Here is a 19593-nt window from a genome sequence, read left to right as displayed (position 1 = left end):
CTCCAGTGCATGAAAGTGAAAAGTAAAAGTGAAATCGCTCAGTCATGTCTGACTCTTCGCGACCCCATGGACTGAAGCCTACCAGGCAGGTGCATAGTCAATGTGGAAAAAAAAAAAACTTAAAATCCCTCCTTTGTGCTGGGGGTCTTGTCCAGCCTCCTGGGCTGAGATGTCCCCATTAAACTGCGAACATCACATATGATTAAAGTTTGAACAGTCATCCCTGGTCCATATTTGCTACTTGGATCTAAGTACCATCTTCTTGCTGAAATTGAAATAAGCAGTCTTTAGCCAGGATCTTCCAGGAGGTTTGCTAATGAGCAGATGATATCTCTTCTGAAGATGAGAGAAACAAAAGCCCAGAATCAAGTCCCACAGGACAAAGGAACCAATGTAAACATTCATCTCGGACTCACAGAATCCCAGTCCTTATCTCTTAGATGGATGCATGCCGGCTTGGTGTTTGTGCTCACGTGACAGAGAGAGGAAGGGAAAGAAGACAGAGAGGGCCTTCTGTCTTCAGCTCTCTAGAAACAAACGCACACAGACCCATCATCTGGGCTGTGCCTGCGACCTCCACAGGAGAGATTCCTCAAGATCACGAAATGCAGTGTATGCTGCGGACACTGGGAGAAATCCCCGGGCCACCAAGTGTGAGTGCCCCAGACAAACGTGAAGTGACTCGACTGATGGAAACCTGGCAAAGGGCTCAGAAAGAGGAAGTGTGCAAGACCACATCAGTCTCATCCTGCACCCCAGCCCCTCACTGCCTGGGGGTGTCTTCCTGTAGACACTACAGGTTGTGCAATGAGACGGGGCAGGCACCGGGCACAGCGAGGCTGATGTGGGTGTGAGGACCCACTGGGATGGTAGACACGGTGACCAATACACAGACACGTGCAGACACACACTTCCACAGTGCTTCCCACCTCTTTTTTTTTAAGTCTTATTAAAGATTCCAATAAATTCTAAAACATAAATGCAAAAAAAAAAAACCAAGAACAGAACTGTAAACAGAACAGAGATTCTGCGGAGTTCAGATGATCTGTAAAGACCAGGGAACAAAAAAAATAATAATACAGACTTGATCTTTGTGGTGTGTCTTAGAGTGTCCAAATCACCTGTACAGAGTTCCACCTCACCAGACTTAGTACAGTACTTGAAAAAGAAACTGTTCTCCTGGGAGTTCCTTGGAGGTCCAGTGGTTAGGACTCCCTTGCTCCCAGTGCAGGGGCCATAGGTTTGATCCCTGGTCAGGGAACTGAGTTTCCGCAAGTCACAAGGCATGGCCAAGAAAGGGAGAAATGAAGAAAGAAAAGAAAGTGTTCTCCTTATTCTACTGATGAGAAAACTGAAACTCAACGAGGTCCAGTGATGCATTTATTCAAAGTCCCAAAGTAGAAAGTGTCTTAAAGAGGATGGCAGGAAACCATCTTCTTCAGGCATATTGTGGGTGCAAAGAAAGATGGTTATTACAATGGGTGAAGATTTACTAGGAAATCCACTGGACAGCCCTGCAGGTTGTTTTGCTTGAACTTTGCAAAGGTTGTCCTCATGGAAATCTCCTCAACCTTCCATGTGGTTGCTCATCATCTTTTCTGTTATAATTCTCTCATGAATCTTCCATGAAAGCTGGAATTTCTCTCATTCCTGACCATGGAGGAATGTTTTTTGTTAAGATTCTCAGTTGAGTCTGAAGACCACCACTAAGGTCCCCGGAGCAAGGCAATCATGACGAGTTCCTCCGGCTTTCAGGACTTTTGGAGAAGGTTCATAACACCTGCCACTTGGGGGGTCTCATGGGGCTCTTTCTTTGGAACACTCGGAGACCCTCAAAGTAGAAATCTTTCTGAGAATATTGTTAACTCTGAGACTGCTGATAAATGACCTCAAGCCTCTTCCTTTAGCAACTTAATGACCTGGGATAAAACCTTGTGGAGTGGGAGAAAGTGGCACCATCTTCCCAGCCCTGTCTGAACTTTCACACACCCCTGCAGAGTCACATTTTGTCTTTCCATACCATGAATCAAAAGATCAGAGAAAGCAGCATGCCTTATTCAGTAGAAAGTGAAACAGTGCTTCCCTGGTGGCTCAGGGGTAAAGAATCCCCTGCCAATACAGCAGACACAGGATTCAATCCCTGGGTTGGAAAAATCCTCTGGAGAAGGAAATGGCTACCCACTCCAGTATTCTTGGCTGGGAAATTCCATGGGCAGAGGAGCCTGGTGGGCTACAGCCCATGGGATAGTAGAGTTGGACACAATCAGACACAATTTAGCAACTAAAAATCAACACAGTAAAACAGATGTCCGAAGGACATGTGAACTCCGTGACATCACTTTCCCTCCTATCAGCATCTCCCTCTTACCAGTGAATCTCAAAAGAAAATGACTCCATGCCCTCCAGACTACCTTGGATTCCCAAGGAAGACTCTAGCTCAGCAGACAGCCCTGCTCTGCAGATCCCCTCACCCCATTGGCTCTCGGAGCCCTGGGGACACAGAGGAATGTCACACGTTCAGCCCGTGGGTGGTGCCAGATGGGCAAGCACCCGTACCCCTTCCTTGAAGGGCCTTCTGCTCCCTATCCTTCTCTGATTCGTCCTCCGTCAAAGGAAAACCCAGCGCCCCAGGAAAGCACAAGGTTTTCGCATGCACTCTGTGGTCTTCTTCAGTTAATCTGCTCTGCTTGAGCAGAAACACTTGAAAGAAGCCACCTGTGTTCAAGAGAAGCCAGATAAGGAAAAGGTGGAAAGTGGAGTCGTCTCTCAAATGTTCTATGGGAAGTGGACACCTGGAAACATCTATCCACTCCTCCCCATGGGGACTCAGCTCTTGGGGTTCGAGGCACAGTGGGAAATGTGTGGTGTGGGCAGGAAGCCTAGAGCTCTGCTCCACCTCAGGGGAATTTTAAAGGTAAAAGTCACCTGGGAGGGCCAGGGATGCAAAGGGGAAGGTTTCGTCCTTTGTGAACCTTGTGTTGTAAACAGACCTCAGGGAATTGGGCAGAGGCTGCAAAGCAGGAAAGACTTTTCTTCCAGTTGGAGGATCTCTTCCCCTGGCCCCCATTCCCCATTCCTAGATTGGGTCTTATAAACACCATTTAGATCTCTGAACTGACTCCTCCGAGGACAGACAATGCTGGTTTTAAGATTTAGTTTTTTAATTTTTGGCTGTGCTGGGTCTTCGTTGCTGCGCCCAGGCTTTCTCTAGTTGCAGCAGTCATGGGTGACTTTTTGTTGCAATGTGCAGGCTTCTTACTGTGGTGTCTTCTCTTGTGGAGCACGGGCTCTAGGGTGCGTGGGCTTCTGTAGTTGCGGCGCATGGGCTTAGCTGCTCCGTAACGTGGAATCTTCCCGGACCAGGGATGGAACCAATGTCCCCTGCATTGATAGGCGGATTCTTAACTACTAGATTATCAGGGAAGCCTAAAGCTGTGATTCTTGAACTCAATATTAAATAGAAACAGTGAGAAGGAATACTGCAGCTCTCTTTCCCATCAGATTTTACAAAAGTGGGGGATGTCTGGGTCACCTTACTTTTCAATCCTTTTGACTCTTACTGATCACGTTCTGACTCTCAGTGTTTTTAATATCTTCACTGGGAGATGGTCGAGGACAGAGAAGGCGGAAACTCACCCCATTTAGAGTTGCTGCTGCTAAGTCGCTTCAGTTGGGTCCGGCTCTGTGCGACCCCACAGATGCCAGTCCACCAGGCTCCCCCGTCCCTGGGATTCTCCAGGCCAGAACACTGGAGTGGGTTTAGAGATGCTAGTTTTCATTTACCCTGAGGACACATGCAGTTGGGAAGAAAGAATTCATATAAATCAGGTGAGTGTTTAAGTGGGCATCTTAGGTAGCTTGACTCTGAAAAATGGTACATTATGATTAATGTTGCCCCATGACTAGGGGATGGCAGTTCCCCCCAGAACTACAGAATGGACTGTGCAAAACCAAATCAATTAGAAAATGACCACCATCCACCCTCCCCACGTTTGTCCTCTCCCCAAAAGTGTGGATGTTTTCCTTTAGCAGATGAGCCAAGTAATGAACCAAAAACCATGTGCACACGTTCCGGGGCTGTTCCTGATGGTTGGTTTTGAGTTGGCCTCTCCTGGGATGTTAACTATTAGCCACTGTTGACCATCACCTGCAAGCTCAGTGTAAATGTTTGACAGAGCACACATACCGATACACCGACAAGCACACACCGGTGACTTTGGGAAGTCGATTGGTGGGAATGGAAAAGCATATAGTGCGAGTAGAAATGATCCATTGTGGAAACCCTGGACAGTGTTTCTGTTAAATCATTTGTCCACTGTTAAATGATTTACATTCAGATGGGACCTGGTAATCCCAAGACTGCAATTCCAGGCATTCCTCCACACTGCAGCACTGACAATCTGTATCAATTACAGTGGCCGTAAAGCTCCTTTAGCTGGTTAAGCATAAAGAATTATTGTCCCCGATCCATCCACGTCTCTCTTAGCTCGCACTCCAAGGTGGTTTGGTAGCAAACATTATTATCCATCTTTGAAATTCCTAAACCTGAAGGAGCCTGCAGGATATCCTTCCCTCTAAAGATATAGGTGTGCTTCAGTGCATTGTTTTGAAATACAGGGGCAAGTCCTGGACCACACAAAAATCATTAGAAAATCCATGAATCAGAATTTGGTTTATAATTCAAAGAAAAAAAGTAACTTGTTTTGGTTGTGCTGGGTCTTCATTGCTGCGTGCAGGCTTGTTCTAGTTGTAGCAAGCAGGACTCCTCTCTAACTGTGGTGGCTTCCCTTACTGCGGAGCACCAGGTCTAGGGTGCAGGCCTCAGCAGTTGTGTCACACGGGCGTAGTTGCTCTGCAGCATGTGAGATCGTCCCAGACCAGGTATTGAACCTGTGTCCCCTGCATTGGCAGACGGATTCTTAACCACTAGACCACCATCAGGGAAGTCCTGAGAGAAACGTTTTTAAACTTTCTGCAGTAGTGAAGAGCCCGTATTTGCTCTGACATCATGGTAGTCAACAGCTACCTTGAAGTATTTGAGTACATGAAGAAATGTGTCTCATACAACTGGGAAACTGTATTTTTAACTTTATGTAACTTTAATTTAAAGAGTCATAATTCCATCATAACCTTTTCTCTAGCAAAGTCTTACCACTGGTTCTGAAGTAGAGTTTACAAAGAAAAATGCATGTGGTGATCAAGTAACCTTAATCCATCAATTAATCAGATTGACCGATTTGTAAAAAGCTGGAGACTGATCCATTCCTTAATTTCTCATGAAGACCTAAAGATGAAGCCCTGGAAGTGACTGTGTAGACACAGGACCATTGGAGCTCTTATAAGAGCTTAGGGAATGATGTCAGGGAACGTTTGAGTCCAAGTAATTCAGAAAAGATGTTCTATGGGTGTTTGAGATTCTGGGTAACATCTCAGATAAGAAAGACCTCTCCTCTTTCGGGGGAGATCATAAAGAAATCGTTGTTAAAGTACCAAACTTATCTTACTTGGTTTTCCTTTCAGGAGCTGATTGATGTTGATAGTGAAGTAGTGTTTGAATTGGCCTCGTATATTTTACAGGTAAGTTGTTTCCCTCCATCTTTGTATTCTAGAGCCATATACAGAAGAAATAGGAATAAGACACCTCATGGATGGCAGTTGCTATAACCACTAGCTCTTTGACTCCTTATTCTTTAGCCACAAGCAGGAAAGAGCTATTAGGGAAACTACACCATAGCAATAAACAGTGTCTCCTCTATTCTCTGTTCTTGTCCAAAATTTTAAGACAGTATCTCTCTGCAAGGGAAAATTGTGTGTATAACCTGAGATTGGGAAACTGAGATCATCTGGTGACCCCCTTTTCTTCAGGTCACTGGAGAAAGCCAAGTAAAAAAAGCTAGAATTTAATTGCCAGGAGAAGCACTGTCATGAAAGATGAGGAAAATACCTTTAAGCTTGTGTGGAAAAAGAGGGATCACTGAATATTAGCCACAAGGGCAAGATCAGAAACACTGGCAGAATGAACTGAAATGATGTCATTCACTTTTTCCTTCAGCAAAGATTTATTGAGCAACTACTGTGCTCCAGGCATTTTGCTAGATTCATTACAGACTCCATGGTCCCTACCCGCAGAAGCCCACAATACAAGACAAAACAGCAAGTACCACAAGATATAGACACATAGTGCTACCCAGACACATGTCCAGGTTCAGAATCTTTACAGTGGAAAAAGTTAGATCAGAGCTTAGAAGTGGAAACTTTCCTTTTCATTATGAATTGCTTTCTTTGTATAGAACTTTCTAAAGTTTGTCTCCTATTCAGGTGGTAAATGCATGCATCCTTCCTTAATTATATTCTGGTAGCTGATAGGATGAAATAGCAGTCAGTTGGAATGATTCAGCAGAGGAGTTCATGATTCTACAGTGCATTTTAAAATCTGTAACACAAATCAGAATGAGTCACTGATGTTGAATTTTCTTCTTCTACAGGAGGCAAAGGGAGATTTTTCTAGGTGAGTTTACCTAGGTTTTTTGGCTTAAAAATGTATTCTATTGCATCTGTATGAAAAGAAACTATTCTGTTATTCTTCATAGGAGGACAGTTTATTAATATTATATATTAATGATGAAATCCAGTTCCCAACTTGTCAGTGGAAAAATTACGTCAAGCAGAGAAGATGTAGTAATAGCAGGAGAATATTCTGTACCAAACGAAAGTTACTAGGGATTTCCCTAGTGGTCCAATGGTTAAGACTACCAAGGGTGTGGGTTTGATCCCTAGTCGGGGAGCTAAGATCCAGCATGCCACATGGTATGACCAAAAACTGAAAGAAAAAAAAATGAAAGTTACTAAAGGGCTGCCATTGGACTTTTCTCCCCCCTCTTTTAGTTCCAACCCTGAAGAGACAAAATGCTAGCCTCTAAAAGATATTTTTCATGAAAGTGTTAAACATAAATACCCTACTTCTACTTTCCTTCCTTTTCTGGATATTACATTAGGGAGAGAACAAAAACAGACTTAACCATGGGGAAAACTGTGCCCAGCTTTAATAACTCTATAGATCTGCAAACTTCATTCTCAATCTTTCATTTCATTAAGCACGGCCCATTGACTAGCAGGGCTGTATTGCCAGTCTCTCCTGATCTTTAATGGAGTCAGATGGGGGTGGTCGTCAACCTCCACCAACAGCTGTCTGCTCGAAAACAGATACCATTCCTGGGATTCTGTTTTACTAGACACTCCTGAGGGAAGTCTCCAGAACAGCCCATTCTTTAGAATTGAGGCCTAGAGACATGTATTAACCTCATGTATAAGAAAACAGCGTCGGGGCATAGGATTCTGGCCCATTGAAAGGAAATTAACAAAAGTGGTATGAAAAACATGGATCCCTACTTCTTCTCCAATGAAGAATTTGGATGTTTTCTCATGCTTTGGGAAATCTGATCTGTAAATGTAACCTAACCTACTTCACTTGGTATCTACCTCTACTTATCCTGCTTTGTCAAGTTCATGCTGACTAGGTTTTCAGGTCTTAGCTGCCTTCTCTCTACTCCCCGTGCATTTCTAAGGCTTTCTAACAAAGGCAGAGGCATATGTTCTCATTCAGATATCTCAGCAAAAGCAAAAAAATTCTTTTACAATGTAAAACAAGGGTCAGTAAGCATTTTCTGTAAAGGGCCAGACAGTGCACATGTGGGTTTTGCAGGCCACCCAGTCTCTGTTGCAATTAATCACTTTTCCCTTTCTAAGTGCAGAGCAGCCAGAGACAGTAGGTAATCAGATGAGTATGTCGGTATTCCAATAAAACTTTATTTATAAACTCAGAAATTTGAATGTCATATACATTTTCATGTACCACAAAGTAATCTTCTTTTGACTTTTTTCCCAACCTTTTAAGGTATTTTTCTTAAGATTTTTCCCCCCAACCATTCTTAGTTCACAGGCCACATAAAAACAAGCAGGGGGCTGGATCTGGCCAGTGGGTTGCAGTGGGCTGACCCCTGTTCCTAAAATATAGTCCCTTCAGCTCAATTTGATTATTTGTAGAAGGAGACCTCCAGGCCCCTTTTATTTAGGTTTCCCAAGTTCTTGCTATGAAACAGCGGTAGTCCATTTTTTTTGGATGAAGGTTTATTTATAACCTTAGCAGGAGACCTTGGACATTGTAGGTGGTCCATAACCATTGACCAAATGGGTTGAGGGAAACATTTTCAGGATTTAGAAACTGTACTTTGTTCTATTTTCATTTGTTAGTTTTTTATGTCCTTCATTGCAGTTGAGGCTCTTGATAAGTGCAGGTTCATATCTATTGAAAAATGGCTCAGGAGTCCCACGAAAAATGGTTTAATAACCACAGATCTAATGACCTCCATCGTCTGGTCTGCTTACTCTGAAGGTACTTTTACCCCCCTTTTCTTTCACCGGCTCTGAACTCTGCTGTAAATATTATTTATTTTTGAGAGTCCCCTGACAGGATGGAATGTGAGCCAGGAACAGCATCATCTGGCCCCACAGATCCTGGGAACGTGGGGCCACAAGGGGCGACCAGCGGTGAGGGGGGCAGGCCTGGCCTCCAGTAACTCATGGCCCCCTCATGAGCTTGTGGAATGCCAGCTTGTTGGCTGCAGAGAAACAAAGGACCCTGGTTTGACTTCATTTGTCAAAATGTTCATCGAAGTTTGTTTGTAGCAGCAGCTGTCTGGGGTGAGAAATAGCTGCCACGGGAGGGGAGAGGTCAGACACCTTATCTAAAAGGTCACTTTATCTCCCAGCATAAAACTCACATCATGGAAGATAGGATTCCCTGATAAACACTGTTCTCCATAGGGGTCCACAGTTAGTATGTTTGAGTGGCCTGGAGTTTGGAACCAGAGAAGAAATTCAAAATTCCTTGTTGATATCTTCCGTCCACATCTGGGGAAATCCCCATAACACTAAAGTGGACCCCATTTGATATGAAATGTTTTAGATGTCCCCTTCTCAGAATTTAGTATTGGAGAATGGTGTTTTTGCTATTGATAATGAATGCCAGCTTCTACATTCTTAATTGTGTTTAACTGAATAGCTTTGACTTATGTGCATGCTCAGTTACTCAGTTGTGTCTGACTCTTTGTGATTCCTTGGACTGTAGCCTGCCAGGCTCCTCTGTACGTGGGATATTACAGGGAAGAATACTGGAGTGGGTTGCCATTTTCTCCTCCATGGGATCATCCTGACCCAGGGATCGAAACCGTGTTTCTTGCATCTCCTGCATTGGCAGGTGGATTCTTTACCACTGAGCCACCTGGGAAGCCTTTGATTTATATACAGATCCTGTAAATAAAATGCATTTTCCTGAGCAACATTTGTAACATAAGATGTCAGCTTAGAACACACGGAGCACTTTGGAAGCCTTTTATATAATACGTGGTCCAGGGCTTCATTCTGAGACCTTCTGGAATCTATAGGATCCAATAACCTTTTAAAAGAATGGCTGCACACAGATGGCAGAGGAACTCTTCATAGCCCATGCGTGCGTGTGTGCAAGTTACTTCAGTCATGTCCTACTCTTTGCGACCCCGTGGACTGCAGCCTGCCAGGCTCCTCTATTCATGGAATTCTACAGGCAAGCATGCTAGAATGGGTTTCCATGCCCTCCTCCAGCGGTTCTTCCCAGCCCAGGGATCAAGCCTGTGTCTCCTGCATTGCAGGCGGATTCTTGACCCACTGAGCCTCTTGGGAAGCCCCTTTATAGCCTGAAGATCATGAATCTCTGCCATTCTTTTTTAAAAGGTTACTTTGCCCAGGATGCTGTTATCCTATACATTTACATTTCAGGGAATAGATACAGATTACTTTTATGTAGAATGAGTATTAAAACTCTACATATTATGGGAATTCTCTGGCAGTCCAGTGGTTAGGACTTGGAGCTTTCACTGCTGTGGCCCAGATTCAATCCCTAGTTGAGGAACTAAGATGCTATAAGCTGCTCAGTGCAGGAAAAGAAAAAAAAAAAAAAAATTCCACATCTATGGGAGCAAATTCCTTGATGCACAGGAAGAAAAGTGTTCTTTTAACAAAAGGGAGAAGTCGAAAGTGCTGATATTACTTTACTAGAATAAGAACTATGTAAGGTCACCCCAAAGCCATAACTACTCTTTCTCGTGAAACTCACAGCTGTTCTGCTTCTTCTTTTGGACTGTTTTTGCTCAGCAGACCCTTGAAGGCTGATTCTTACGTAACCCCCTTTTCTTTCCAGTTAATTGAATTGTTCACTTCCTTGTCTTATTGAACTTAACAATGAAATCTTGGGTTCAGTGTTGCTGAAAGAAAGTGAGAGATGTATAGATGGATAGTAAATGTTTTTTACAACAGGAAGAAATATATGTCACTCATGTCCGTATTCTAGCATAGAGTGGGCAAATTCATAAGATATAGTGAAAGGTTGAGGAAATCATCTTATCTAAAAATAATATTTTCTCCTTTGTAGTATTTTCCTTAGCACAGCATGTAGTTATCATATTTCATTTCCTGGTACATGCATATGTTAAAAACATTAATGTCCATCAGCAATGAGGAAATCAGTGGAGTTGGCATTTCTGTTTAAAAACAATTGAATAGCCTAAGAACTGTCCATCATGGCAGCTACATAGGCAATATTAGGGTGAAAAGGCTCAACACAGTTTTAAAAACAAACAGTTCTCCTTTGATAATCTCTCCTGAGCATTAGTCGTTAGCTAACACACATTTTCCAGGATTTATATGTACTTTATTCACCACAAACTCCACAGTGGTTTAAATGCCAAGCCCTGACTTTTCTTGTTTAAAAAAATTTTTTTTATTAAATTTATTTTAATTGGAGGCTAATTACCTTATAATATTGTATTGGTTTTGCCATACATCAGCATGAATCCTCCACGGGTGTACACGTGTTCCCCATCCTGAACCCCCCTCCCTCCCCATACCATCCCTCTGGGTCATCCCAGTTCACCAGCCCCAAGCATCCTGTATCCTGCATCAAACTTGGACTGGCAATTTGTTTCATATATGTTATTATACATGTTTCAATGCCATTCTCCCAAATGATCCCACCCTCTCCCTCTCCCACAGAGTCCAAAAGACTGTTCTATACATCTGTGTCTCTTTTGCTGTCTCGCATACAGGGTTATCGTTACCATCTTTCTAAATTCCATATATATGCGTTAGTATACTCTATTGGTGTTTTTCCTTCTGGCTTACTTCACTCTTTTTTTTAAACATTGGGTTTCTGTAGAAAAATAATATTCTCACCTTTTAAAAGGTCAAAAAAAAAAGCTAATGCAGGGAACACCTAATTTAATCGACTGAACAGGACTTTCAAATTGTATAGTTACATTTTAATTTAATAGAAGATTTCTTAGTACACTGTACTAAGCAAGTTACTACTTACAGAACTTGATTTTTTTTTGCTTTTGTCCCTAAAGAGATCTTAACTGAAAACCCTAGTGTCTAATCTTTATACTCTGGTTTTGAGAATAGCCTCACTTTTTACCTTCTGTCAGCCCTTCTGAAAGTGGGCCACCAAAAAAAAGGAAAAAAGATCATTTTAAACATTTTACCAAATCAGTGAATTGATTAAAAATACTTTATGCTGCCAGGACATCCCTGGTGGTCCAGTGTGGCAAAGACTCCATGCTCCCAATGCAGGGAGCCCAAGTTCAATCCCTGGTCAGGGAACTAGATCCCATATACCACAGCTAAGACCCAGGGCAGCCAAATAAATAAATAAAAATATTTTGGGGCTTCTGGTGACTCACTGGTAAAGAATCTACCTGCCAATGCAGGAGACAAGGATTCAGTCTCTGATGTGGGAAGATCCCACATGCCTTGGAGCAACAAAGCCATGCACCACAATTTTTGAGCCTGTGCTCTAGAGCCCAGAAACTGCAACCACTGAGTCCACGTGCCACAGCTACTGAGCCCGCACGCCATAGAACCTGTGCTTCACAACGGGAGAAGCCACTGCAACGAGAGGAGCCTGCGTACTGCTACAAGAGAGTAACCCCGCTTTCCACAACTAGAGAAAAGTCCACGGAGCAATGGAGACCTAGCACAGCCAGTAAATACATTTTTTTAATAAAATTATTTTTTAAATAAATATATAATTTTTTAAAAAATAAAGAAGTCAAGGCACAGTTATATAAGGTTAAAATAAATAAATTCCCAAATCACACTACCTTTGATATAAAGAATCATCCACAAATTAATAGGGACTAGTGAGGAAATGGCAACCCACTCTAGTGTTCTTGCCTGGAGAATCCCATGGACAGAGAAGGCTGGTAGGCTGCAGTCCATGGGGTCGCACAGAGTCGGACACGACTGAAGCGACTTAGCAGCAGCAGCAGCAGCAGTAAAAAATAAAATCGGTTCTGTAGAATTTTTTGTGAACAAGATTTACAGAAACCAGATCAGGACAGCTCGGTTACTTGGGGCCACCTGATGAGACCTGGAAATACCTTTGCTACAGATAACCGGATGTACTGATGAAAAGTGAGAGTGAAAGTCAGTCAGTCATATCTGACTCTTTGTGACCCCATGAACTATAGAGTCCATGGAATTCTCTAGGCCAAAATCCTGGAGTGGGTAGCTTTTCCATTCTCCAGGGGATCATCCCAACCCAGGGATCTAACTCAGGTCAGATTGCAGGCAGATTCTTTACCAACTGAGCTATCAGGAAAGCCATGCTAATCACTGAAAGACTTATGAGGACCAGTAAGCAGTCAGCTCTTGAAAAAGGCTTATACTGAGGAAATCCCATGTAAAGATCTGTGAGTCACACTTTGCTTACCTGTTAGGCAAAGCTCATCATGTGCTTGCTTTAAAGATGATGGCAAGCTGCCTTCCATCTGCAGCTTCTCAGGTCCAAATAAACACAGCAACCAGAGTCAAAGGAGTTTCTGTAACACCTGTACCGGGTTATGGGCTGGTCCTAGTGAGACAATATCTGCCTCTCAGAGTTCCAGGGTCAGTAAGAGTCTTACTGTAACCTTGATTTATCAACCTGCAGATTTCTAATTCTCCTTAATAACGATAATACTACTTTTAGATACAGAGCAGCACGTTACTCCCTCAACAGAAATGAATAGTGGTCCTTCATTAACAAAAGAAATTGATTTTTAACTCCATTTTAGATGAGCAATTGGAGTATTTATTTGTCCTGAAAAATTCCTTTCAGCTTCCACAGACTTGCCTGGTCTTAGGTCTCTAGAAGAGCAGTTAGAAGCAAAATAAATAAATAAATAAATGAAGACCTTTTAATATTTTATCTTCTGTAAACCATGGGACCATGTGTTCACTAAGAGATAAAATGAAATTTCTGTGGGGAAAAAATATACCCTCTTGATTTTTTTTGTTCTTTATGTGATATCTGTTCTGCATTTTTTAAGAGCATTTGTGAATTAATGCAGTGAAATAATACTTACTGGTATCTGAAAATTCCAGGCTTGTAGGTTTTGTGGGTTTATTTTTTTGTCTTTTTGTTAGACTAGGTGATGCCTTTTAGGCAGTCATAGGTTAAAGGAGGGCTTCCCAGGTGGCTCAGTGGTAAAAAGCCCACCTGCCAATGCAGGAAACAGGAGACCCAGGGTTTCATCCCTGGGTTGGGAAGATCCCCTGGAGGAGGGCATGACAACCCACTCTAGTATTATTGCCTGGAGAATCCCATGGACAGAGGAGCCTGGTGTGCTACAGTCCATAGGGTCGCATAGAGTTGGACATGACTGAGGCCACTCAGCACACACACACATGCAGGCTAAACGGAGAATTTTAAAAGATCAACAGGAAAAGAAGACAAAGGGCTGACTTTCTTCTAAAAGACTTTTTTGGTAACATAAACATTTATATAGATTACTATCTTTTAAAAGATGGCAGCATTATTTTCTTGCCCTGCTAAAAGAGCATTGAAAGCTGATTAATTGCAGGCGGCAGTCTATAAATCACAATTCTGAGCCTCCAGCATCATTACTTTGCACTTACATAAGTGGTTTTACTACTGCAAGTCAGAGCTCAGTTTTATAGCAGTCTTAGAGCATTTGATCATTTGGGGTATATTTTCCTACAGTGTTTTAATTGGCCTCTTGAAAGAAAGCAGCTGGTATGATCATATAGTAAGAGAAGTAGATTTACTGAGACTTTTAGATAATTAGTAAAAAAAAAAAAAAAGACTCAGACAGCTGTGTTTGGAAGAGTCAACATTTGGAATACAACTTACATAACCTATTAGTATCTTTAATACACAAACTTGCAAATTTCCCTATTGGAAAATTCCTAGGAAAAAAGTCATCTGTTAAGCTTGAGACATATGGAAGCCCCAAGAAGAGTTTTTGTAAGAAGGATTTAAATGTATATAAATCTCATATATTATTTTATCAAGAAAGGAGAAAGGAGTGTGTGATATTTCCCCATGACTTATAAAGGACTTGAGAGAGAAACAGCTGGAATCTCTCACACCAGCAGGACCTTTTGAAAGGAATGGAATCTGCAATTTTGAAACAAAATGTTCAAATGGAAAAGTTATTACAGAAAGCTTTGTTTTGTGCACAACAGTCCATTTCACTGAGCTTTTCAAGTGTGTAATTCACAGTTTCCAAACATAGAAAAGTATTCAGATAGGGTATTTTGCAGGATGATATTCTTCAAATCCTATGGGAATCCTTTAAGTAAAAAGTGAAAGAAGAACTTGTGTATTATGACAGCTTGTCTCATTTGCTAAGCATTTCTTTAATATCAATGTTACATTTTGAGTTAACCTTCATAACAGCAAAAGGGTTCACAACTATGACATTATGTCAGTTGTTCAGAATTAAGATTCTGTCTCAGAAGCATAATGTTGTAGAAAATTAATCAGTTGCTTTTTCTTGTGCCCTTAAAATTCTTGCCTCACCTTGTAGGCTTACAAAAAATTTTTAACTTGCTTTGAATTTTACAAGTTTACAGCTATGTTAGAAACTCAAAAAAATTGTTTCTGTCATCCTAGAAAACCAAACTCACTAATCGAGAAAGAAATCATTATTTAGATAAATTAGCTTTTAACATCAGAAATAAAGGCACATACATACTGGCTTTGCCCCTCCATCCAGGTGGCAAATTAATGTGGCATATTTATCCATGATGCATGCCTGGAATCCATAGTCCCATGCTGGAAAAATCTCAGAGGGATTCCATGTGCTTCCCAGGTGTCTCCAAGTGTCATGACAAGAGAAACGTCATAAGCTTTGCCCCCAGCCACCAGCTCTGTGAGCCTCCCTCCACCCCTGAGAGAGTATGTGATAGGGAAGAGAGAATCATCTTCTTTGCTGTCACCTGAACTTCAGCTTGGTTCACAAAAAAAAAAAGAAAGGAAGGAGAGAAATTGTTTCTTTCACAGTTAATTACAATCAGCAGAGGTCATCTACAAGTCTCCTTATTCATTTGTCTCAGTTTTCTAGATGTATTGTACCATTCGATAAAGCAATACAGACCCACAGGGCATCTCTGAAGCTTTTCCCAGTGTTTCTGATTTGAGAGCTTTGTGGGTTTTAGATGGTAATGCAGGCTACCCTGTAACACCCAGGACAATATCTGGGACAGCCTCTGGACCCCTGTCTGTTCACACTTCTGTATCAGAATGTGGACATTCTACACCAAGTGGAAGAGAGAGAAAGGTCAAACATTAGGTTTGCCACCCAGTTGGCTAGCAGGCTTTTTTCTATATTGTTTATTTGACTCATCGGGTCTTCATGCGGTGCTCGGCCTTCTGTAGTTGCAGCGTGTGGGCTCAGTAGTTGTGGTGCCTGTGCTGAGATGTGGCATGTGGGATTGAACCCAGGCCCCCTTGCATTGGGTCTTAGCCCCCGGACCACCAGAGAGGTCCCTAGAAGGCTTTATTTTTTAGAGGTTTTCAGATTTTGGAATTGTGGCTAATGAGGACCCATAATATTCTTTTTTACTTATGAAACCCCTCTCCCTGGAGAACTTGACCTTCATGATACACTTAGGAAATATGGAGGAGTTGGTAGAACATTAGCTTCCTGTTACCGCTCCTGAGGTTCCCATTCATCCTTTCCGTAACACTAGTGTAGCCTTCTGGCTTTAGTGCTGTAGCGTTTTAGTACCAGGGGACCTCAAAACCACTGGTTTCAGGAGGAATTCTTCCATGTGAAGCCAGTTCTATCTGCCCAAGTTTTGTCCTGTAAATTATGAACATCTTACGTGACCCAGAAGGAATCTTCTGAAAAAGCATTCCCTCACTTTTAAAGGACAACAAGGACTTCCCTGGTGGCTTAGATGGTAAAGTGTCTGCCTACAATGCGGGAGGCCTGGGTTCAATCCCTGGGTCAGGAAGATCTCCTGGAGAAGGAAATGGCAGCCCACTCCAGTACTCTTGCCTGGAAAATCCCATGGATGGAGGAGCCTGGTGGGCTACAGTCCATGGGGTGGCAAAGTCAGACACGACTGAGCGACTTCACTTTCACAAGCACCTTGTGGATTTTGCTAACACGCCTATCAAGTTTAATTCTTGCTTTCTTCACTTTATGGTGTCTTGGTTAAATGTATTGTAGCTGTTTTTTTGTGGCAAATCCCCTAGTTGAGGTATTGCTAGAAAGCTTAGATTTCCAGAGTAGGTCCTTCAAACTTCGCGTGTTTTATGACCAGGGTAGACAGTAAAAGCAAGGTCCATCATCTTAAGGAGAAAAAAAGAGCCTTAAATCGAAGACCAACAGAGCATTGAGAGATCACTTTTTTGCTGGCAACATTAATCACTATCTTAAAGTTTTGAATAAAATAAAATATTAAAAATAAGAAGACTTCAGTTTTACTCTCAGTTTAGCAAGTGACTTTCAAAGAGACCTTTTTTTCTTTTTCTGTTAATAAAAGTGGAACCTAACATTTGTTTGGAACAAGGAACTGTTTTAGACTGTTTTGTAAGTTGGCATTTATCAAGTACCCTGAACGCTGGGGGAAATGTCCAAGTAGAAGATCTTGAGAGAGAAAGCTGGGCACTTCTAGCACATTCTTTTGGTTTCAGCTTCCCAAGTCCCTGGAGATAGAGTGACCAACTGTCCCGTTAAGGCAGCTTTGTGATTTGCAGTCCGAGTTTGGCCAGAGCGCCTGACGGGCGGTCCCCCTCTAAGTTATCACAGATGTTTACAGACAGCAAAAAAACAAACAGGACGTTTCTACATAGCTGTCCTTTGGGAAGGTTTAAGAGCCCTGGATCCCTTCCAGAATGTAATGGATTTGGACGGGTTTCACGCCTTTGTGATTTCTTGTTGTATTTGTCTGTGTCACCTTGCCCTGGGGGAGTGCTCGAAAAGCCACTACTGCTCCAGCCAGGATGTCAGACCTGGGACTCTCATCAGGCATGCTTGTTTGCCAACAAATGAGTGTTTAGTGGGTAAGACAATCCCTTCCTCCTTTAGTTCCATCCTTCCCCCAATATGCTTTAGATGAGTCTGAGTAAACCCAAATCCCTGCTTCAGCTTAACCGCCTTTCTTACAGTTGCATCCAATAAAATTCAACCCATAGAGTGCCTCCCTAGGCACTGAAGAGTCAGTGAATCAAATCTCTGTTCTTGGGGAGCTTATGGTTAATAAACAGAGATCAGACCCCAAAACTCATTATTGTGGGCTCTTGGGTGTTTGGGGACCTGAGTATTTCTTTAAGCTATGTCTTAATAGCACGTGAGTAAAGATCCCAAGCTCTGCTTGGGAACTGAATTTTCCTAAACATAAGGAGGCGACCTGTAACAAAATCTCCAGTGACTGACAAATGTCACTGACAAATGTCTCCTACCCAGACTTGGACTCTGCCAGCCTGGCACGGAAGATCCTCAAAATCCTATGCCTAGTCTGCCCTTTATTTGGCCAGGCTGCCCGTTATACACCACCTACCCTGGTTGATCTCTTCAGTTCATAGTGCCTGACCTCCATACTGCTGGATTCTGAGAAGAAAAATGAGATTCCTATTCTTTTCTTCATGCCGGTCCTGCCCCAAAGCCTGCTTTTACACTAGAGCCCGCAGAGACCTTCCTTTCCTCCACACGTTTTAGTTTGTTGTTTGAATCAACATGATCCAGTACTGCCCATGTCGCCGGCTGTCTTCTAATTTGTACCTCTTGCTCCATGGCCTGAATTGTGAGCATCTTTTGATTGAGGACTATGTCTTATCCTTTTTATTTTAATCTTTCCTACACTACTTCCTAATAGCAGGGGCTGCATAAATACATTCAACTTATTGATTATTAATCAATACATTCTTGCCAGTTGAGTGATAACAGTTCAAGGACTTGGATTTATTGATTTCAGCAGTTACAAATTAAGTTATTCTTTCCAGTTGATTGTTCAAAGCCAATATTCACAAACTTCACTGTCACTGTTTCTTGTGGGGCTTCCCTTGTGGCTCAGCTGGTAAAGAATCCACCTGCAATGCGGGAGACCTGGGTTTGATCCCCCTGGAGAAGGGAAAGGCTTCTGTTTCTTAGTCCACTTGAAAAATGCCCTTCCAGGGAGTAGCAGTAAGGTTACATCCATGTGTTTCTTTGTCACCGTGTATGTGAACTCGAAGTCTGGAAATGGTTTTGCCCAGTGACACTTGGCATCCAAAAGGCATGGCTGGAGGCAGCGTTTCTGGCTGGTTGGGGACCCACAGAAAGTCACGTGACTGCAGCATTCCTTCTTCCCTTTGTATTTATCTACTGAGCACCTGTCTCGTTGCTTTTTACATGCTACTGTCCAATGCCTGGGCCATCAGTTTTTGCCTTGCTTTTCATGAGCAGCATGGAAGCTGCTACTATAGCCAAGCTTAGACCTGTGTGTGAAGGCAGGCTCCACGGGTGGCCTCTGCTCCCCAGCAGGGCCCTCGAGACGCTCTGGTGGACCAGTACAGAGAGACCCTGGTACACACCAAAACCATCCCAAAGGGATGCTGCCGACGGCTCTAGAGGTAGACAGATGTCTTGTCCAACACCCAGATGTCTTGTCCCAGTGGGGACGCAGGTCTGCTGAGTGCATATGGGGGAGTCAAGCCTCTGAAAACCCCTGGTTAAACTTGACAAGTTTGAAGTATCTTCCAAATCTGAGAACGTGTGAGTCTGCAGGGAAAGTCCGGTCCAGGGACCAGAGGCATAAGACGTCCTTCTAGTGCCTAATAGTCAGCTTCACACCTTCTGAGTTGTTTCTGGACCTTGTCAAAAGCAAATGACTTGTATACAAAACAGAAACAGACCCACAGACATAGAAAACAAATTCATGGTTACCAAAGAGGAAAGGGCTTGGGGGATAAATTAGAAGCTTGGGATTAACATACACATGCTGCTATATACAAAATGGTTAACCACCAAGGACCTATTGTATAGCATAGAAAACTTTGCTCATTATTTTGCAATATCAGTCAGTTCAGTTCAGTTCAGTCGCTCAGTCGTGTCCGACTCTTTGCGACCCCATGAATTGCAGCATGCCAGGCCTCCCTGTCCATCACCAACTCCTGGAGTTCACTCAGACTCACGTCCATCGAGTCAGTGATGCCATCCAGCCATCTCATCCTCTCGTCCCCTTCTCCTCCTGCCCCCAATCCCTCCCAGCATCAGAGTCTTTTCCAAT

General features: G+C 42.8%; 1 protein-coding gene across 5 annotated transcripts in view; it reads left to right on the top strand.

Annotated features, from left to right (window-relative positions):
- The window catches only part of FRMD4A (FERM domain containing 4A), a 373568-nt gene that overhangs the window by 236150 nt on the left and 117825 nt on the right, over positions 1–19593 (top strand). For all 5 annotated transcript variants that reach the window (XM_010859943.1, XM_010859942.1, XM_010859941.1 and 2 more), the window contains exons 6-7: positions 5521–5577; positions 6486–6508. In XM_010859943.1, coding sequence (XP_010858245.1) covers positions 5521–5577; positions 6486–6508 — 80 coding nt within the window. The remainder of the gene's footprint in view (positions 1–5520; positions 5578–6485; positions 6509–19593) is intronic.

Source organism: Bison bison, unplaced genomic scaffold, assembly GCF_000754665.1.
Source record: "Bison bison bison isolate TAMUID 2011002044 unplaced genomic scaffold, Bison_UMD1.0 scf7180017864461, whole genome shotgun sequence".
Taxonomy (NCBI): domain Eukaryota; kingdom Metazoa; phylum Chordata; class Mammalia; order Artiodactyla; family Bovidae; genus Bison; species Bison bison.
This window is presented reverse-complemented; position numbering and strand designations above follow the sequence as displayed.